This window comes from Erythrolamprus reginae, chromosome 2 (genome assembly GCF_031021105.1).
Source record: "Erythrolamprus reginae isolate rEryReg1 chromosome 2, rEryReg1.hap1, whole genome shotgun sequence".
Classification (NCBI taxonomy): domain Eukaryota; kingdom Metazoa; phylum Chordata; class Lepidosauria; order Squamata; family Dipsadidae; genus Erythrolamprus; species Erythrolamprus reginae.
In genome coordinates this window covers 153750959-153772890 of record NC_091951.1, presented here as the reverse complement: position 1 = coordinate 153772890, position 21932 = coordinate 153750959, and the positions used below count along the sequence as shown (strand labels likewise).

At 39.3% G+C, this 21932-nt stretch overlaps 1 protein-coding gene across 4 annotated transcripts in view; it reads right to left on the bottom strand.

Annotated features, from left to right (window-relative positions):
• The window catches only part of MYCBPAP (MYCBP associated protein), a 43442-nt gene that overhangs the window by 10883 nt on the left and 10627 nt on the right, over positions 1 to 21932 (bottom strand). For all 4 annotated transcript variants that reach the window (XM_070739992.1, XM_070739993.1, XM_070739995.1 and 1 more), the window contains exons 6-16: positions 21614 to 21729; positions 20215 to 20362; positions 19875 to 19990; positions 19584 to 19696; positions 16863 to 16965; positions 14507 to 14696; positions 12734 to 12921; positions 12141 to 12287; positions 2271 to 2588; positions 1770 to 1891; positions 767 to 882 (exon numbers count right to left, since the gene is read on the bottom strand). In XM_070739992.1, coding sequence (XP_070596093.1) covers positions 767 to 882; positions 1770 to 1891; positions 2271 to 2588; positions 12141 to 12287; positions 12734 to 12921; positions 14507 to 14696; positions 16863 to 16965; positions 19584 to 19696; positions 19875 to 19990; positions 20215 to 20362; positions 21614 to 21729 — 1677 coding nt within the window. The remainder of the gene's footprint in view (positions 1 to 766; positions 883 to 1769; positions 1892 to 2270; positions 2589 to 12140; positions 12288 to 12733; positions 12922 to 14506; positions 14697 to 16862; positions 16966 to 19583; positions 19697 to 19874; positions 19991 to 20214; positions 20363 to 21613; positions 21730 to 21932) is intronic.

Below are 21932 nucleotides of genomic sequence, written 5' to 3'. Positions count from 1 at the left end.
TTTAGTGTGTTTTTATAGAATATAGCTACTACTACTCCGCTATGGGTTTCAAAGTCGGACCAGAAGACAAGGTAGTTTCTTGCTGTGATGATAGAGTCAGGGAGGGATGCATTTAGCCATGTTTCACAGACAAAAATAATGTTGAACGTGTCAGTATTTAGTAGGAGGAAGAATACAGACATTTTGTTAACTACACTTCTTGCATTGATTAGTTTACATTTGGGATTAGTATTGAATTGGATTGAGGAAGTAAGGGGTACGCTTACCTAATCTTGGTTGGTGGTGTGTGGGATGTTGTTTTGTTGTTGAGGGATGGTGGGTTGGATGTTATGGGGTGGATTGCGGGTCTTGTTTTTGATGCAGTCGGCATAGTAATCTATGTATAGGTTTGTTTCGCCTAGATCTAGTTGACTTTTGAGTTCTGCACAGAATTTATGGGAGCAAATGCATACAAATATGATTTGTACTTATTTGTACCCAGACTATCATTAAGTGTTACACCTCATGGTTCTTGATTAATGTATCTTTTCTTTTATGTACATTGAGAGCATAAGCACCAAAACATGTTCCTTGCGTGTCCAATCACACTTCACCACTAAAGTTCTGTTCTGTTCTATTCCATTCCAATCCATTCTAAAAGTTTTAATGCAATTTAGGAAAGAGGGATGATATACCTGAATCAAGCAGGGACTGATCACCATCCTTAATGTTGCCTACTTGTACATTTTCTTAGAGTCAGAGCTGTTGAATTGATGGGCAAACTTACCTAGATCTTCTGCAGCAGTTTCAACATAAATGTCTTTCTCAGGCATACCAAGCAGAGACCTGAGCACTAACGAGCAGTTCACCAGTCCATCAATTACTTCCCTCCACAACTGGAAACTAATATGGGAAAGAAATCTGATTTTATTTCTCTTTGAAAAGAGAGACAAAGGACAGATAGCAAGCCAAAATTCTATCATTGCTTTTTATGGCTTTCTATAAATCAAAGCAGACTGAAATTTACATGAGCTGTGGCTAATTTAAGTAAAACATTTTTGAGTTATTCTCCCAAGGCACTATTTCCTAAATATGTGCGATCTTTAGCACAAAGTTTTTGTTTTCAGAATAATTAAAAATAGATACCAGTTGCATGAGATAAGATTATTCACTCTGTTCCTTAAGTAATAATCCATATACACTGCTCAAAAAAATAAATAAAGAGAACACTCAAAGAATACATCCTAGATCTGAATGAATAAAATATTTTCACTGAATACTTTGTTCTGTACAAAGTTGAATGTGCTGACAACATGTGAAATTTATAGTCAATCAGTGTTGCTTCCTAAGTGGACAGTTTGATTTCACAGAAGTTTGATTTACTTGGAGTTATATTGTGTTGTTTAAGTGTTCCCTTTATTTTTTTTTGAGCAGTATATAAGGAAAAGAAATTTGTGAACAAGTTTTATACACAAAAATTCCAGTGGGAGAATCTGATTGGCCAACCAATCCCTTTAAAAAATATCAGTGCCAGTCATCTTAGAACCTAAAGTGGCAACCATGGATTGATTGGTTGATGTGTTGATGTCAGGTCATAAAGGAAGATGGAACAAAACAACAAATGGATATTATTCTGAGCTATCTAGAGAAAATAAATGAGGTCAGTTAGCGACCCTGCTTGCTGTCTGTTTGCTCACCAACTGTACAATGGGTTCATTTTGAGATTTTTTTGCTGCCAATATTATGTATGCAAAGCATTGGGTGGAGCAGCCTACTCCTGTACACCATACCATATCTGGTAGAAGAGATCTTCCTGAGTTGTCAGGGGAGTGATACAAAGTTCCAACGCTGCTTTATTGAGCTGAGCTAGGGCAACTTCCCGTTCTTCTTCTTCAGGGACTGTCAGCAACGTCTAACGAAATATAAATCAATATCAAACTCTCTCTCTCTCTAAAATGCACACATAAACACAAGCAGAACCACAAATATTTACAGTCAGTCTGACATCATAATGCCTGAAATAATAAAGTGGCAGCCTGAGCAAAAGAGATGCGCCAACCTCCCTTTATTTCAGTCAATAGTATCGCTGGTGAAATTAGGCACAGTTAGTGAGGCTTGCAAGTATCTCTTCCTACACTCACCAACAGGGAGACTACTTGAATGAAAAAAGATGCCTATGGACAAGGTTCAAATCTTGCCATTTTCCATATTAGAAAATATTGGATCAGCACAAGGATGGGATTTTCTCTGAGTATTTTCAGACTGAGGAATAAGGAACCTCATTCACATACCTGCCTAAAATCAGCAACAGAAAGATTCCATTCCATACGAAGGGGCTCCTCTACTTGGGCCACTTCTTCTATGTCAATCTTACTCGTTTCATCTAGCAGTTCTTCCAATCCAAGCCTCTTTGTTATGGAAGTAGGCGAAATACTCTGACGGATATCCTCAGGACTCTTCTGAGAGTCCGCCGTACTCTTGGATGGAGAAGACTCACTGGCCATGCTTTTTCTTGGTCCTTCTTCTACATACACCTCTACAGGTTGAGGATTCATAACTTTATTCCACAATTCATGAAGTCCCTTTACAACTTGGTGTTTGTAATGCAGCTGTAAGGAGAGAGATGACAAATAAAGTGGCATATAAGGAATCAACCAATTTCCACACATCCTCTTGAAAAACCTGAAGAACAATATGCTAGGACTTCTCCCTGAACATCTTTCCCCTGAACATTTTCCCCCCAAAACTCACCTTTAAGAACTGGTGTCAGTATTGCTGATTTGATGGATAATTGATTTTTAATTATTTCCTATATTTTTTAGCACTTTAGAACTTTGCACTTTACCAATTTTAATAATTAATGTTCCTTTAAGATTTTAAGAGTAACTTAATGCAATTTGGTATTTTAGTTTAGATTAATTGATTAATTATTAATAGGAATGTATATGGAGTTTTTTTGAAACAAATGAAAATGCTATGAATGATTTAATTAGTCTACCTGACACTGGAGAGGCAGGAGGGGAGGGGGCACCGATGTCTGGGGTGGCGGAGGGTCAGAATATCCCGGTCTTGCTGGGGAGAGGCAGGTATGGCGGGGGCCACAGAGCTAGCCGTTCCAGGGGAACGAGGGATCGTTACTTAATATTGATCCCTTGTTCCGGCTCTGTGAACCCAACCTTGGGTACTGGTCATGAGTGTAATTCTGGCCCTGGGCTCAAGCTGCTACTACTCAATGCCAGGTCGGTGGTAAATAAAGCTCTCCTCATCCGGGATTTAATCCTGGATGAGGAGTCCAACCTGGCTTGTGTAACTGAAACCTGGCTGGGCCCGGAGGGAGGAGTGCCTCTCTCTGAAATTTGCCCAGCCGGGTTTCAGATATGGCATCAGCCTCGACCCCAGGGAAGGGGGGGGAGGAGTGGCTATTATAGCCAGGGAGAGCCTTGGCCTGCGTAGATTCATTGCTCCAGAGATTGCGGGTTGTGAGTCCCTCCTTGTGAAGTTCGACTTAGGAGTTCAGGTGGGCCTGTTTCTCACGTACCTGCCTCCCAGCTGCGTGTCACAGGCCCTGCCTGTGCTACTCGAGGAGGTAGCCGGGTTGGCGGTGGAGTTCCCCAGACTTATTGTCTTGGGGGACTTCAATCTGCCATCACTCGGCGAAACCTCTGGACTGGCACAGGAGTTCCTGGCCACCATGACAGCCATGGACCTGACCCAAGTAGTACAGGGTCCGACTCACGAGGGAGGGCACGCACCCGACATGGTATTCCTCTCTGAGCAACTGAGTAATGGTCTGAGACTAAGGGGCTTAGAAGCATTGCCTTTGTCATGGTCGGACCATTTTCTACTGCGGCTTGACTTCCTGGCTCCAATCCTTCCCCGCAGGGAGGCGGAACCGATTAGGTTGTTCTGCCCCAGGCGCCTGATGGATCCAGAAAGTTTTCAGATGGTGCTTGGGGTTATTCCAGATACACTCATTCACAGCTCGGCAGTCTCTGGCTGAGGCCTGGAACAAGGCTGCAGCAGAGGCTCTGGACCGAATTGCGCCATTGCGACCTCTCCGTGGCGCTAGACCCCGTAGAGCTCCATGGTTCAACAAGGATCTCCGGGAGTTGAAACGCCAGAAGAGACGTCTAGAGAAGCGATGGAGGAAGAGTAAGTCCGAATCCGATCAAGCACTTGTAAGAGCTCATATTAAGACTTACAAAGTGGCGCTCAAGGCGGCAAGATGCGCGTATCATGCCGCCTTGATTGCATCAGCGGAATCTCGCCCGGCCGCTCTGTTTAGGGTAACCCGCTCCCTTCTTAGCCAGGGGGGAGTTGGGGAGCCCTTGCAGAGTAGTGCCGAGGATTTTAACACGTTTTTCGCTGATAAAATCACTCGGATCCGGGCTGACCTCGACTCCAATTGGATAACAGAGTCAACTGACAACGAGTCAGTCGAGGTGACTGGGGCACGTACTTGTCCACCTGTCTGGGAAGAGTTTGATCTGGTGACATCTGATGAAGTGGACAGGGCCATTGGAGCTGTGAGTTCCGCCACCTGTTTACTGGATCCATGTCCCTACTGGCTGGTTTCGGCCAGCAGGGAGGTGACACGGAGCTGGGTCCAGGAGATTGTCAACGCTTCCTTGGGGAGGGGGTCTTTTCCATCACCCTATAAAGATGCGCTTGTGCGCCCCCTCCTCAAGAAGCCTTCCCTGGACCCAGCCGTGCTTAATAACTACCGTCCAGTCTCCAACCTTCCCTTTATGGGGAAGGTTGTCAAGAAGGTAGTGGCGCTCCAACTCCAGCGGTCCTTGGAAGAAGCCAATTATCTAGGTCCCCGGCAGTCTGGATTCAGGCCCGGCTACAGCATGGAAACTGCTTTGGTCGCGTTGATGGATGATCTCTGGCGGGCCCGGGACAGGGGCTTGTCCTCTGTCCTGGTGCTTCTTGACCTCTCAGCGGCTTTCGATATCATCGACCATGGTATCCTTCTGTGCCGACTGGAGGGGTTGGGAGTGGGAGGCACTGTTCTCCAGTGGTTCTCCTCCTACCTCTCTGGTCAGTCGCACTCGGTGTTAGTGGAGGACCAGAGGTCGACCTCGAGGTTATTCCCTTGTGGGGTGCCTCAGGGGTCGATCCTCTCTCCCCTGCTATTTAATATCTACATGAAACCGCTGGGTGAGATCATCCAGGGGCATGGGGTGAGGTATCATCAGTATGCGGATGATACCCAGTTATACATCTCCACCCCATGTCCAGTCAATGAAGCAGTGGAAGTGATGTGCCGGTGCCTGGAGGCTGTTGGGGTCTGGATGGGTGTCAACAGACTCAAGCTCAACCCAGATAAGACGGAGTGGCTGTGGGTTCTGCCTCCCAAGGACAATGCCATCTGTCCGTCCATAACCCTGGGGGAGGAATTACTGACCCCCTCAGAGAGGGTCCGCAACCTGGGCATCCTCCTCGATCCACAGCTCACATTAGAGAAACATCTTTCAGCTGTGGCGAGTGGGGCGTTTGCCCAAGTTCATCTGGTGCACCAGTTGCAGCCCTATCACTCATGCCCTCATCACCTCGAGGCTCGACTACTGTAATGCTCTCTACATGGGGCTACCTTTGAAAAGCGTTCGGAAACTTCAGATCATGCAGAATGCAGCTGCGAGAGCAATCATGGGCTTCCCAAGGTATGCCCATGTCACACCAACACTCCAAAGTCTGCATTGGTTGCCGATCAGTTTCCAGTCACAATTCAAAGTGTTGGTTATGACCTATAAAGCCCTTCATGGCATCGGACCAGAATATCTCCGGGACCGCCTTCTGCCGCACGAATCCCAGCGACCGGTTAGGTCCCACAGAGTTGGCTTTCTCCGGGTCCCGTCGAGTAAACAATGTCATTTGGCGGGACCCAGGAGAAGAGCCTTCTCTGTGGCAGCCCCGACCCTCTGGAACCAGCTCCCCCCAGATATCAGAGTTGCCCCCACCCTCCTTGCCTTTCGCAAGCTCCTTAAAACCCACCTCTGTCGTCAGGCATGGGGGAACTGAAAATTTTTTCTCCCTTCCCCCTAGGCTTATAGAATTTATACATGGTATGTTTGTTGGTATGATTGGTCTCTTAAATTGGGGTTTTTAGATTACTTTTTAATATTAGATTTGTTACATTGTTTTTTATTGTTGTTAGCCGCCCCAAGTCTTCGGAGAGGGGCAGCATACAAATCTAAATAAACTAAAATAAACTAAATTAAACTCTCATCAGTTTCTTCTTTTTGAATTTTCTGAATTTGAATGTTTCTTGATACTTCAATCTATATATAAAAAACAAAAAGTGACTGAATATATTCTCTGGGAGTATACTAATTTATTATTTTTAAAAATCAGATACATTGGCAACAGTTTATTATGTTAATTTCATGGAGCATCAGGTGTTAATATGCTTCAGCCAACACTTGTGTTTTGTTTCTTACTGGTTTATTTTCTTTTAATTTAAACTTATTTAATAAAGGAACGAGCAAGAATAGGTATCCATATCCACAAAGTACTATAGAATAAATTGATGTGCTTTGGTGGTTGATTCTTTTCATCTATGTGATTGGGAAGTAGTGGGACTTTAACATCTGCGGTGGAACTTTTACCATTTCTCTTTTTAGGACTCTGAATGCATTCTTTCCTGTTACACTAGGACTTACTATATCTATTCATACACCTTTTAAAAATAAGTATGGTAGAATTCTAAAATAAACACTACTTCCTTTTTACCATCCACAATTTAGAAATGTGTTTTAGCATTACCCCTTCTTTTACCTTTCCTACCCAGAGTAAAAGGCACACTTTTTATGTACATTGTAAGTCAGAAATGTTTTCTTACCAATATGTAGGAAAAATATTAAGACATCTCAGCATATAATTTGAGTCTGTAATTCTAGGAAGAGCAACTTTATGGCAGTCATTGTATTTCACATTTTATTTTACTATTATAAAGTTTCTTGGTATTTTCCAGTTCTACACTAAGCACACGTACATAGAAATGGTTCTTCAGAATTTTACTTTATGCTGCAAATGTTTAAAAGGAGCAGTTGGCTGGACTAGCATATGTGCAGTTCAGCGATGGGCCACCAATTCCTGGCGCCAGCGGAACAGGTCGGGAGTGCAGGTGCGCACACGGGGGGCATGAGATTCAGCTTCTGCGCATTTGCAGAAGTCGAATCTCACATGAAGATGGTATGATGGACTGATATGACTTTTCTGCTTTTGGATGGGTGAGCCAAGAAAAACCTCTTAATTGTTGTTCTTCTAATAATAACAATTATTACTGAGTCTGATTGCAGGCTGTTTGGTTTAGATCTTCCAAATCTAACTCTCACAGCCATTATGGTATTTATTAATTTAGCAATGAATTTTGATACTGTGTTGCTGGAAGCTGTTGGGCCACAAAAATGGGATGAAAAGGACATACATGTCTATGGATTATCCATCCCTGGAATAAGTCTTCGGAGAGGGGCGGCATACAAATCTAATAAATTGAATTGAAATTGAATTGAAGTCCCAATGAAAAGGAACAAGGCCCACTGAACTCTAATTTCAAGTTGTTGGTTATGACTTATAAAAACCTACATAGCATAAGGCCAGGCTACCTATCGAATCGACTTCGTCCCAATACATCAGCTGATTCCACCTTGTCAGGCTGGGATGTTATATTGCAGACTCTGTGAGTTAAAGAACTCCAACTGATAGGGCAGCATTCTCCTGCCTTATGGAATATCTTCCCCTGAGGATGAGGTGGATTCCTAATTTCCTAACTTCTGAACAAGGGATTAAAATATGGGTCTATGGCCCTGTATAGATTTGCTTGGTTGATTAGTGCCATGACAACCCTCCCTTTGTCAACCAATTTTGAGCAGGGTTAATTAATCTTGTCTCCTTAAAGAGATAGATAGATAGAGAGAGAGAGAGAGAGAGAGAGAGAGAGAGAGAGAGAGAGAGAGAGAGATGTAGATTGTTCTGAGTTTGGGTTTTGCTCCGTGTAAAATTTTGAATGTCTATGCGACGTTTCGGTGAAATCACATTCACCATCATCAGGCTGAAGTTGTAAGCTTCGTGCTGCTGTGAATATTCACAGCAGCATGAAGCTTACAACTTCAGCCTGATGATGGTGAATGTGATTTCACCGAAACGTCGCATAGACATTCAAAATATTACACGGGGCAAAACCCAAACTCAGAACAATCTACATACATATACCCGTGAAAATCTACGAAAACAAATATATATATATATCACATGTTTTTGCTGAATATTTAAAATTTAAATTTAAAAAAAAATAAATTTTAAATTTTAAAATTTAAATTTTACATTTTAAAATTAATATTTAAAATATTTAAAATTAAATTAAATTATTTTATTTATTTTTATATATATATATATAATATATAAAAAACATATGATATACAGTGATCCCTCGATTATCGCGAGGGTTCCGTTCCAAGACCCCTCGCGATAATCGATTTTTCGCGATATAGTGGTGCGGAAGTAAAAACACCATCTGCGCATGCGTGCCCTTTTTTCCATGGCCGCGCATGCGCAGATGGTGTTTTTACTTCCGCACCTGGGAAGACCCAGGGAAGGTTCCTTCCGCCGCCCAGCAGCTGATCTGCTCGGCAGCGCCGCAGCAGCGAGGAGCCGAAGATCGGGGTTTCCCCTTTGCGTGGGCGGCGGGGAAGACCCAGGGAAGGTTCCTTCGGCCGCCCAGCAGCTGATCTGCTCGGCAGCGCCGCAGCAGCGAGGAGCCGAAGATCCGGGTTTCCCCGCCGCCCACGCAAAGGGGAAACCCGGATCTTCGGTTCCTCGCTGCTGCGGCGCTGCCGAGCAGATCAGCTGCTGGGCGGCCGAAGGAACCTTCCCTGGGTCTTCCCCGCCGCCCACGCGCCGCTCAAGAGCAAGAGGGGGAGAGATAGAGAAAGAGAGAGAAGGAAAGAAAGAGATGAGAGAGGGAGGAAGAGAGTGTGAGAGAGGAAGAAGCAAGATAGAGAAAGAGAGAGAGAAAGAAAGATGAGAAAGGAAGAGAGTGACGTCATCGGGTGGGAAAATATTTTTAATTAATATTTTTTGAAAAATCGCAATATAGCGTTTCGCGAAGATCGAGATCGCGAAAATCGAGGGATCACTGTATATATATATTGAGAGTGTGTTTTTAACTCAAAATGTTAACAGTAATGGGTTTTTTATATATACTGTTTTATAATCCATTATTTTACTCTATCCATAGTTCTGCTCAAAAAAATAAAGGGAACACTTAAAAAACAGAATATAAGTTCAAGTAAATCAAACTTCTGTGAAATCAAACTGTCCACTTGGGAAGCAACACTGATTGACAGTCAATTTCACATGCTGTTGTGCAAATGGAATAGTTGTGCAAATGAAATATTCAATGGGAATATTTCATTCATTCAGATCTAGGATGTGTTATTTGAGTGTTTCCTTTATTTTTTTGAGCAGTATATAAATAAATAAACTCAGCAAGCATGAACAGAGATACCCAGCATTGTAAAACATGAGTCCCAAAGCAAAATACTTTCAAGATACAAAGGTGAAAACCTGTTAATATTTACAGCAAAATTAGCTAAACACTTTGTATTTGAAATTTAATGTCTCAAAAGAAAACATATACAAGATATGTATAAATGACAGAAAAATTGAGCAAATAGGTGAATTTGTGCCTATTGGTACAATGCCAACGAAAGATGGGGAAACAGATGAAGACAATTTTAAGGCATAAAAATGCTCATGGAAAGTTAGTATGTAATCTGTTGTAAAGAAAAAAAAATATTGCTAGCTAAAGGAAAATGGCTGTGTATAAGAATATGATTCTTCTAAAATTCTTCCCAGTGCCCATAGCAATTAATCCAGCTGAAATTGGGAATGTGGGAGGGGGAAACCAGCAACCTAATGGCTAAATTGACACATATGCTTCTTCATATGCTTTAAAAACAGACCTGAATTATGTTTTGGTCTTTCTTTCTACATCTAGAAATCCTGTCTCAAGGGCCAGTTAGGATGCTCCTTGACCAAAGAAGTTGTCCCAATCTGGCAGTACAACAAAAGTTCTCACAAATTGCCTGCTGATTGAGGATGCCTATTTCCTTTGTCAGTGTGACAAGGGGCACGCAACTGAGCCCTTCTCATTCCAGTCCCTGACTCTATGTTAATAGAAATTTACTACAATTAGGAAAGATCAAAAGTTACAATTATCATTGTTTGGAAGAATTCTTGTGGCAAAAATGAATGTTATCTAGGATGATTTTTTTAAATTTCAAACAATACCTGTTTTGAAAAATGGCGATGCCAAAATGCATATCTAGATTTATATGGCAAGGTGAAAAACTAAGTATTACATATAAAATTATTTAAGATGCAGAAGAAAGAAGAGGACTAGTTTGCCTGATTTTAAATTTATTTTGCATTCTGCAAATTTAATTTGAATGAAAGAGTGGGTTTTACTGAAAAATAAAATGCTAGAATTAGAAGAGTATAATCTGAGTTTTTGTGATATGATAAAGTTAATGTAGATTTCAAAAATCATTATATGAGAAGTGCCATATTAAAGATGTGGAATAAATGTAACCCAGATTGGGCCCAAAAATAATTTTACTGGTCTCAGCACAGAAAGCAATTTATAAAAAAGAAAGAGCAGACAAAGAGAAATCATTAACATAACAGCTCAAGATGAAGTCAATAAATTAACAGCAGAGGGAATTGATTTTCAGTGGTTTCATATAAACAGTAATGGGGATTGAATAATATAAGACAGAAATTGGAAATCAATAGTGTACCTATGATAAATATCTCATTGCAAAAAAGATGTATATTTTTTTTTGCTCAAATTCAAAACTGAAATTTGCAGATGACACTAAGCTGACAGGAATAGCCAACACCCCAGAAAATTGGCTGGCATGTTTAAAAAGAGATCCTAGGCAGCCAACAAGAGAAACCATAGCTGCATCAGTGTGAGAAAGGGCAGCACAAAATAAGGCCCCTGGCAGGAAGCAGGGGTATGTGAGCAGCCAAAAAGGCAGAGATGGGCAGGAGACAGGGAGCTAGAGGGAATTCAAGAAGAGGTAGAGGAGGTGATCTTACCAAGGCTTGGGTCTGGGCTGGCTTGAGGAGGAATGGATCCTTCCCTAAGAAGGCGAGGTGGAATTTAGTTAATAATGGTAAGGGAGATTGCAGGAATTGTGGTTCTAAACAAAGTGGTTGTGTAACATCATAACATATACGACTGCATCGCTTAGCAACAGAAGTTACAGTCCAATTACCATTATTAGTGAAGGACTACATATATTATATACACAAGTAAGAATATGGATAAAGAAAGTGACATTCAGATTGTGTTAAAATTTAAGAGATAAGTTTTAAGATATTTTCTCTGACATCAAATAAATGATCAGAGATGTATAAAAATACTTCTAGTCAATATTTAGAAATGCAAAAAGCATGAAGGGACTTTATACTATGCAAGTGGATTTGTGAAAAAGAGAAAGAGGGAAGGAGGGAAGGGGGAGAGAGATTAATATTAATATTGAGATGAAATGATAACTCTTTTTTGGAATTTAGGAATAGTCAATTAAAAAAGAATTATGGAAAATTAGCAAGAATAACATATACACAAAGATGGAGAAATACTGAATACCCACAATGAAAGAATAGATTGTGAAGATGGCAGAAGTAGAGGGATGGCAAAGTTCACCTGGTTTATCAAGGACAAGATAATAAATATTTTTTAAAAGGCTGGGAACCTTTTATGGACTTTTAGCTGAGAATGGGAAAAAAATGAAATGATTTATGGATTTGATGGTTGAAAAAATATTGAATATGGAGCTGATGGGATTATTGTAATGTTAAAGAGGAAGCGGGGTATATTTGTAACTGCTGTATAGAGTGAAAATCAATTGTTTTTCCTCTTTAACTGTATGCTGTACTTTTCTTTTCTTTTTTTATTCTTGTCTTCATATATTTTTGTATTTTCCTTTTACTTACATAAAAAATTTAAATCAAAATTAATTTTTTTAAAAAAGAAGGTAAGGTTGTTCCTTCACTAGCTCCCAATGCTCTGAGCAATATCAGTCCTTATTATTTATTCTCCCTCCCCACCTGCAGCCCGCACATTCCCTATAAAGGACAAACTATACCTCTGGATTCTTCCTGTAAAATAATTCTTCTTCAGTGACATAAGCATCAACTGGGGATCTTACTCGCGTGGGTGTTCGAACCCGATTGAGTAACTCTTCGAGATTTTCTTCTATCATAACAGCAATTTCTCGAGCCTCTAAGCCTTTCTGAAATTTCAAGCAAAAATAACAGCAAAGAGCTTTTAGCTTAATGTGTCATATGAACACTGCCTGTCTATGTATAAAATGTAGACCATGTTCATATGACACACTAAGCTAGAAAACCTGGTTAATTCATTAATTTTGCCCCATCACAAACTGCATTGTACCAGGCTTTATAGTAGTTGTAATTTAAACTCAAAGAAGTTGCCATTTTGGATGCCCAGAAACTAGGATTCGTATTAACATACAGAATCGTAATTTAGTAATACTTCCACATACCCCTCTATAGAAACCTGACTGAAAAGTTCATTTTTTGTACAGCCAATTAAATATTACTTGCAGTGTAAATCTACTCATCTTCCACAACATCCAATCTTGGAAGCAATATGAAATTAGAGCAACGTGAACTTCTTCAACCATGTACAGTATCTCATGAAAATAGGTTTGGTTACCTCCAGATGCTCCCTGAGTTTAACTGTAGTATCTTCATAGAGTGCAATACCCCAAAGAGTCACTTGTAGCATAGCTCCTCCTAATAACTGTGGATGAGTACTAAACTCCCAGGACTCATTGAAAATGCCTGCACTCAATGATTTAAAGATGAAGGAAAAATGTATGGTTTCTCTAGGTAGGATAACACCTGTGGGAACAGAAAGCACATACTGGGAAGGAAAGAGGGTTACTTTTTCTCACAGGACACCTGAGTTTGTTCATTGTATTGACATTACCTATTTCCCCCCAATCATAAAAACCCCCAATTAAAATACAAACACAATATAATAAAAGAAGAAACAATAATACATATTAAAAATAACAAAATTTACTAAGAAAAATAATAAGGCCACCAAGAACAATGCACCAAAGCATAATTCAAAGATGAGAATTCTATTTTATATTACATTTTTTCTCTCAGGAATTCCTTTATCAGCCAGGTTTTAAGAGTGCTCCTAAATATAATAAGCCCAAGATTCAAGTATCCTTAAAATGTTTCAAAAAGAATTTAAATTAGCAGAAACCTCATAAGTTAAATTGTTTTATGATAAGAAATGAGTTTGTAAAATTAGATTGCTACTATGTAAAGAAATTAATGCAGAATTTTATGGGCTTGTTTCATTTGCATTATTTTTTACATAAGCAAAAGATGGATCTTGGACATAAAAAGGTAAATAGAGCAATCAAATTCATCAACATCTTTACAACTTTAGGTTATTGTTGCAGTAAACAAAATGGAACTATAAAAAATTAATGAAAAATAGACAATTCATTGCTTTCCAGTAAAGATATTATCAGCTCTCTTTTCCCCTTTTTTGTATGATACCTCACAATGTTAAAGCCAACCAATGAAAGCAATGAGTGTGTACGATAAAAACATTAAAATTCATTAAAATTATATACATTATAATAATCACACACTGTACTGCATAGCTTTCTGTACTTCTAAAGGCTTTGATAATAATACAAAGAAAAATAGACAATTCTGCTTGGGAGTCCCAACTTTAACCTAAACAACTTACTTTTTATTGGGAATGCTATTTAAGGTAATGGGGTTTTTTTTCACCCTGACATATCACACTATATTATATTGTTTATGAAATACAAGGAAAAAGCACTGGACTTTGTGATTGCTTGTTCCCTCAGACTGCCCATTGGGAACACAAGAGGATGCTCATCAAGGTTTAATAACATTTTAAGTCACAAACATGAAAAAATTCAGAGAACCCAAGTACCCCAGTATAAACAGTTTGGGCTGCCCCTGGAATAGTGCACAGTCTTGCCTCAATAGAACTGGCCCATCCCATTCAATAAAGCAGAAACGGCACGCTGTAGACCCCGTGAATCAAAGTGTTTTGGTGTTTAAGAGTAATATGCCTTTTCTGCTATGGTACACCCTCTTTGGAACATGTTGCTACTTGAGCCTGCAATCTTTTGGCCTTCTGGAAGATTGTTAAAATCTGACTGTCAATTGGTTTGGGGATTTGATGCTGGAGGTCCCTGGTGGATGCATAGAGAAGATGCCACTACCATACCATTCTTGTCTTTCATTCCCTTAGTTTTCGTTTACTATTGTTAATATTTATGATTTAAATTGTGAACTGCCCAGAGTTGTTTGCAGAGTGTAATGCAGGGCGGTGTACAAATGAATGAATGAATGAATGAATGAATGAATGAATGAATGAATGAATGAATGAATGAATGAAACTTGACTTTAAAAAAATAACACTTACCTGATCTAGTATTAAAGTAAAAATTCTGTATTCCTCTTTTTTTTTTCTCCTGAAAAGTAAAAGGTGGAGGGAGCCTCCGCCAGTCATACCAGATGGCTGTTGTGCCGTCATTGCTCACTGTGAGGCGAGATTCAGCATTATCACCAACAAGAATTTCAAAGGTGACCCTGGCTGCAATGCCAACTTCACCCTATTGGAATAAAAGGAAACAAACTGCCAGGATATTTACTTTTTTTCCCCTTGGCTTTGCCAAACAAAGAGCTAAAAGTAAATGACGGTTCATTGAAGTATTTCATTATATTACTTAAATAATTATTATATGGATGGTAATAATAGATCATCATTATATGGATCTCTGCTTTCTGCTGAATGTGAATTCAACAAATTTTACACTACCCATTTTTTCCCATTCTACTATATCAGACAACGATTCAAATCTAATGAGCAATTACCTTATCTAAAAAATTAAGCAACACCAGTGGACGATGAACCTTTCGAGCTGACATGTCAAAAATTCGGAAAATGCCTAACTTGACTGTGCTGCTGTAGCACACACATACACACACGTGCATATGCACACACAAATAGATACATGGAGAAAAGAGACAATTCATAAAAAGAGTCATAAAAAGTATATGAGCCTGATAGTGCAGTGGTTAGTATGCAATATTGCAGGCTAACTCTGCCCACTGCCAGGTGTTCAATTTTCGTTGGCTCGAGGCTGACTCAGTCTTCCAGCCTTTCAAGGCCAGTAAAATGACGACCCAGACTGTTGAAGGCAATAGGCTGACTCTGCAAACCATTTATAGAATGCTGCACAACGCTATAAGGTAGAATATAAGTTTAAGGGCTATTGCTTGCTGCTATTGCTTAAGATAATGTGGTAGGCAACATATAATTTTAATAAAGTCTAAACCTTATTGCTATTGTTTCAGATAGTAAGACTGGCAACATATAATTTTAATAAATAAATAATAATTTAAAAACGTAACATAATTGTAAAGAATTTTTAATTTGTTTTTTTTCTTAGAAAAGAATTACCTATCTGAGGCAGCTCTGGATCGCAGGAGACCTGGAAGCTTCATGGTTTTGCAGCTTCCAAAAAAATCAGGTACGCATGAACTGTTCTCACTCATTTTTTTGGAAGCTCCAAAGATCAAATGTGAGCAGGATCCTCCTAAGTGACTTCCGGAGGACCTGGAGGTTGCATGAAAGTAGCCTACATTCTCCTGTAACTTCTGCAACTCCCAACAAAGTGCAGGAAGTTCTCAAGGTTTTCAAAGGCTCCAGAAGCTGTGCAATTTCTGCAAGACTGCAAGACAGTGATCCCCAGCAGTTTTATAAAGGCCAATAAAGAATTGCATTCCATTCTTGGTTGCATCTTTGAAAAGACATTTCACTGCTCCTATAGATAATGTTTAAAATACATTATGAAGAGGAACAGGTTTTGCATGACAATATTGAGATTGATTTGAAAATGGATTTAAAATGATAGGATGAAAGAATAACATGGGGAAAGAAGGTTAAACTGGACATACAAAGTCTGAAGTCTTAATAATTAACAGGGATATGCAAATAATAAACCAAGAGAACGATCTGCATTATTTTCCTATATTGGATTTACAAAGAGATGTTAAAGTTTGGGGGGGGGGGGGGAAATGAGAAGAGAGACAAAGAAAAAATGACAAGAACATTACTGGAAGGAACTGAAGATTTTTAAAAATAAAAGGCACAAATATAAAATTGGTTTATTTAAGGTTCAATTATATATGTTGATATTTCTGGTAATACTTAATGGATTTTACCTACATCAGGTCTACATTTGTTGTATTTTAAGAAGTGACAACTTATTAAAATTGCCTATGCTTGTTATGACAAAGAGGCAAGTCACTTCTTTTCTTTTCCTTCACTATATTATTTTCCTTTCTTAATTCCTCTTACTATTTTTCCTTTCTTTTCTGCACTTTCTATTTTTTCTATTTATTCTTTTATTTTTTAATTTGCAGTAGTTTTTATGGTTGTAATCATAATCTTTAATAAAATCAGTACATAAAGAAAGAATTATAGATCGTTCTGACTTGGATGGATAAAGCCCAAAACAAATCCACATCTCATTTGCAGCCTATATATTGCTTGATAGCATCTGAATTAAATTATTTCCTCCACCAACAAAAGCTGGGGGTTGTTTGTTTTTTGGTAATTTTCTACATTTTTTTCCTTTTCTTCAAATTTTAATATGATGCCATAACGTTTTGTTAATTTGTTTAATATTATAAAAATGATTTTGCCAAATTACCCATCCCACCCAAAAGTAAGACATGGGAGTCTTTATTTTGAGCATTCTTTACAACTCTACCACATGAGAAGTATTGATCCAACGTGCTGGTTGTCCACAGAACATCAGAGCGGGACCAAGTACTGGTTCTGAAAATATATCTGGATACTCGTCCAATAGGTCACTGTGAAGCAAAGCAAAAGTCAGATACTTAAATAAGTATTTGAAGACAGATTTAGGCTTCAGCTTTTGTATATTGCTGACATCGAAACAGCTAATGACTTAAAGACTTGCCGAATCAGAGTTCACTTGAGGGAAGAATCCAAGCCAGTTTCTAATGGAAGTGCAATATTGTAAGATTAAACTAAATATAAAAATACCACATTACATCAATAAAGGTAAAGAACAACTCACTTGACAATGCAAGTAGAAACTGCCATCTGCTTATTTCACCACTTTTGTTAAAAAGTGGCAAAAGTGGTCTCCAGGCTCTATTATCCCATTCCCTCAACCCACATTCTGTTTGTTTGTTTGTTTGTTTGTTTGTTTGTTTGTTTGTTTGTTTGTTTATCTGTTTGTTTGTTTGTTTGTTTGTTTGTTTATGTATTTATTTGATTTTTTTTATGCCGCCCTTCTACTTAGACTCAGGGCAGCTTACAACATGTTAGCAATAGCACTTTTTAACAGAGCCAGCATATTTTCCCCACAATCCATAATTAAAATGATAAGAAGAAGAATTAGCAAAAACCACTTTTACATCAAATTTTCAATTGGATGCTTTTTAAAAAAATATTAAAATATACTAGCTAATAAGAAAATTAAATGTATACTCTGACATTTCCAATATAAATTTCTAAATAGTCCCCCGACTAGTAAAGTACTTGTTGAGATAAATTCCTCAGACCACTGATAGTGAACATTTGAATACTATACAATAGTATAGTACAATATATATAAACAATGTCGGCTGGTGGGACCCAGGGCAAGAGCCTTCTCTGTGGTGGCTCTGACCCTCTGGAACCAGCTCCCCCAGAGATTAGGATTGCCCCCACCCTCCTTGCCTTTCGTAAACTCCTTAAAACCCACCTCTGCCGTCAGTCATGGGGGAACTGAGACATCTCCCCCTTGCCCATGTAGTTTTTGTGTATGATATGATTGTGTGTATGTTTTTATATACAGTCATACCTCGTCTTACGAACCTAATTGGTTCCAGGGGGAGGTTCGTAAGACGAAAGGTTCGTAAGACAAAACATTGTTTCCCATTAATTAATCAACAATTAATCCGTGCAACCAAAAAAAAAAAACACAAAAAAACGGCGTTTGGCGACTGCTGGGAAGCCGCGCGGCTGTTTCAAAAGGTGACAGCCGGCCTGGGGGGCTTCCCAGCAACCTCCCGAACCCCGAACCCGGAAGTTCGGCAAAGGTTCGGGGTTCAGGAGGTTGCTGGGAAGCCCCCCAGGCTGGCTGTCACCTTTTAAAACAGCTGCGTGGCTTCCCAGCAGCTTCCCGAAGCCGAACGGCAAACCCGAACTTCCGTGTTCGGCGTTCGGCAACTGCTGGGAAGCCGCGCGGCTGTTTTAAAAGGTGACAGCCAGCCTGGGGGGCTTCCCAGCAACCTCCCGAACCCCGAACCCGGAAGTTCGGCAAAAGTTCGGGGTTCGGGGGGATGCTGGGAAGCCCCCCAGTCCGGCTGTGACCTTTTAAAACAGCCGCGCGGCTTCCCAGCTGTCTCCCGAAGCCGAACGCCAAACCCAATCTTCCGCGTTCAGCGTTCAGAGACAGCTGGGAAGCCGCGCGGCTGTTTTAAAAGGTGACAGCCGGGCTGGGGGGCTTCCCAACAACCTCCCGAACCGAACCCGGGGTTCAGAAAAATTTTGCCTCTTCTTACGAACTTTTTTTGAGTTACGAACCGGCGTTCGGGAGGCTGCTGGGAAGCCCCGCCGCCCGGCTGTCACTTTTTAAAACAGCTGCGCGGCTTCCCAGCAGTCTCCGAACGCCGGTTCGTAACTCGAAAAAAGTTCGTAAGAAGAGGCAAAAATTTTCTGAACCCCGGGTTCGTATCATGAGTTGTTCGTAAGACGAGGGGTTCGTATCTTGAGGTACCACTGTATTAGGGGGTTTTTTAGACTTTTTAATGTAAAATTGTTATTTTAAATATTAGATTTGTTACCATGTATTGTTTTTTATCACTGTTGTGAGCCGCCCCGAGTCTATGGAGAGGGGCGGCATACAAATCTAATTAATAATAATAATGATAATAATAAAAAAATGTCAAGGTATAACTTTTACCTTATACCATATTTGTTTAAGTCTGCTACAGTACAGATTTTTATATGATAAAATCTAAGGACTGTCATTCCATATATTTAGGCACAGAGTGCTTGTACATGTGCCTTCCCAGATAATGTAAGTGCATGTATGAAATATGTGTGTGTCCCTCCCCCCCACAGTCCATGACCACATTGCATAAACCGGTGGTGTATATGGACCACCACATTTCCAACAATTAATTAAACCAATGTTTCTTCCCAAAAGGCTGTTTAATATATGCAAAATAATATCGCTGTTGAATTAATTGTGCTAGAGATTCAAACTGAGGCATTTAAACTTGCCAACCCATATCCAGGTATATTTTCAGTTCAATCTGGCTTCTGTTACAGCCGCATGAAAACAGATATGGCTATTTTAAAGACACAAACAAATAGAATATTCATGCATATGCATTTTTAACAACTCTTTCGAATGAAATCCGATCCACTGCAAAAGGCCTTAAAGATGCATTAATGAAATACTGCAACATACGAGATTGTTTCTTCAGATTCTTTATCGCCATCATCATCACAAACTGAAAGACTGTCTGCTGACACACTGGTGAAAGGTCGGTTTCTGCCTATGACTTCCAGCCCATCCAGATCCTTCCTCAAGAAGGGAGAATAATAAGAAAAAGCACTATTTTCATTTGGTTTTCTTCTATCGTTAAAAAAAAAAAAAGAATCATTATGTATATATGCAATGAGTAATAGAATCTTACAGGAATTGTTATATGACAATTTTCTAATATATAAATGGCTTTATGCGTTGAAAGTATCATACCGGGCTATGAAAATCCAGTGTTTCTAAAACCTCCTTTAACTCAGTTCTCCGATGCTGCAGGAAGAGACTTTTTTCCCAGGGACGATGAAAAGGCAGGTATTTTGGTGGATTGGTACCTGTAGGAATATCTGACAATCACCCAGGCATGTACACACCAGTGTATTTAATAGCTTTATCAATACATTAATAACTTTACTAAGTTGATGCATAGCTACTGCCAAACTCCACTATGATTGCCAAGTTTCTCCGTAGCTGAATACTGCCATCAGGATGATTTCAGTTCTTCTTTTTCTCTAGTGGCACAATCTTGTATAGACATCCAGTGCTTATAGTGCCTCACCCATTTCTCTCCAGATGCTACGTGGCTTCCCAACATGAGTGACCTCTTCTGGAAATCCCAGATCTGTCTGACCCAATGTCGTGGTTAGACCCTTGTTTTCATCCCCAACATGCACAGGCTGATTCCAGAACTCATTTCCTGAATAGCCCTATTAATAATGAAGAAAGCCAAAGCCATACAGATTTAAGCTTAGTTTTCAGAGACAAAGAATATAAAATAACATTTGGCAGGGAGACCAATGAAAAAACAACAACAGAAAGAGGGTAAGGTGGATGTAAAGATTTCCCCTTTCCAGTCATATCTGACTCTAGGGAATGGTGCTGGGATGATAAAATTATTCTAATTGTTATATAATGGCTCACCAAAAGATGACAAAAGTTATATCCAAATTTGTTCCTGCTCTCTGTAATTACTGTCTTCCCTATCCTGTTTTGATAACTTATATATTTAATGCCCTACTCATCTATTGAAAAAGAAAAAGAATCCATGTTGTCTTCCACTGGAAAACTCAGGAAATATGAAGCGTTAAGCAAATGGATACATTTAAAGCAAAACAATATTAACAGAACAGAGTCTTGAGTTACAAAGATGCAAATTCCAAGTGAAAGGTTTTTTAAAAAAATTATCACAGTAAAACAGTTTGATAGCACAAAATTTACTCACCAGATGTGTTCAAATGGTGGCTAGACATACCTCTATGTGAAATGTTTTAATGTGTATTCCTGTGTATTCAACAGCATTAATGGCTCTCTTCCAATTATGTTATACAGTATTATTTGCCTACAACCAACAAAGACTTCACACTGAACATCTACAACCACATTTTTACAGTACTTTGACCTCAGTTTTACAGTTTGTGAATGTGATCATATATAGGTAGAGAATTCTTGATGGTCTCCGTGTTTGGTTCTTTGCTTACAGATGTTTCATTATCTAACTAGGTAACATCATCAGTGCACTCCACAATTCAACCCTGAACCACATAGATGCTTTGCACTTCCTTTTCCAGTACAATTGACCAATGCCTAGATTTTATTTATTTATTTTATTTATTATTTAGATTTGTATGCCGCCCCTCTCCGCAGACTTTTCCTATAGTAAATACTTTTATGGACACTATGGATGTATATATGCAATATTAACTATTTTGAAAAGTAAAAAATCAACATCTCATTCAGGCACAACGGGCCTTCACAATAAAAAATTAACAGATTTTTTTTTAGTGGCTGAAATCCCAAAAATCATCACATCTCCTGAGAATCTAACAATCATGCACTTTCTAAACTAAAATCTTATGAGATCTCATGCAAGGGCATCAAAATATTGCAGGGTTTTTTCCAATATAAAATGACTATAGCATGAACGTCTGACCTAAAAAATTTATTTGCAGAATTATCACCTTTCCAAAATACATAGCTGGGATACTACGATCAATTAAACTTCGCTGTTCCTGGATTCTCCTATAATGTTCTGAAAAGTTCATCAGCAACTGACTTTCTGATTTCTGAAGATGTTCTGAAGAGAACAAAAATAAGAAATGAAACAATATCACAACACCATGCATTCGAAATATCATAATTCCCAGGGAATCCAGTGGTGAGATTCAGCCAGTTCGCACTTGGTTCAGGAGAAACATTAGTTAACTTTGTGAGCAGTTCAGCGAAATCTTCTTCCAACAGCCTTTTGTTTTTTCCACTTTATAGGGCTAATCCTGTCAG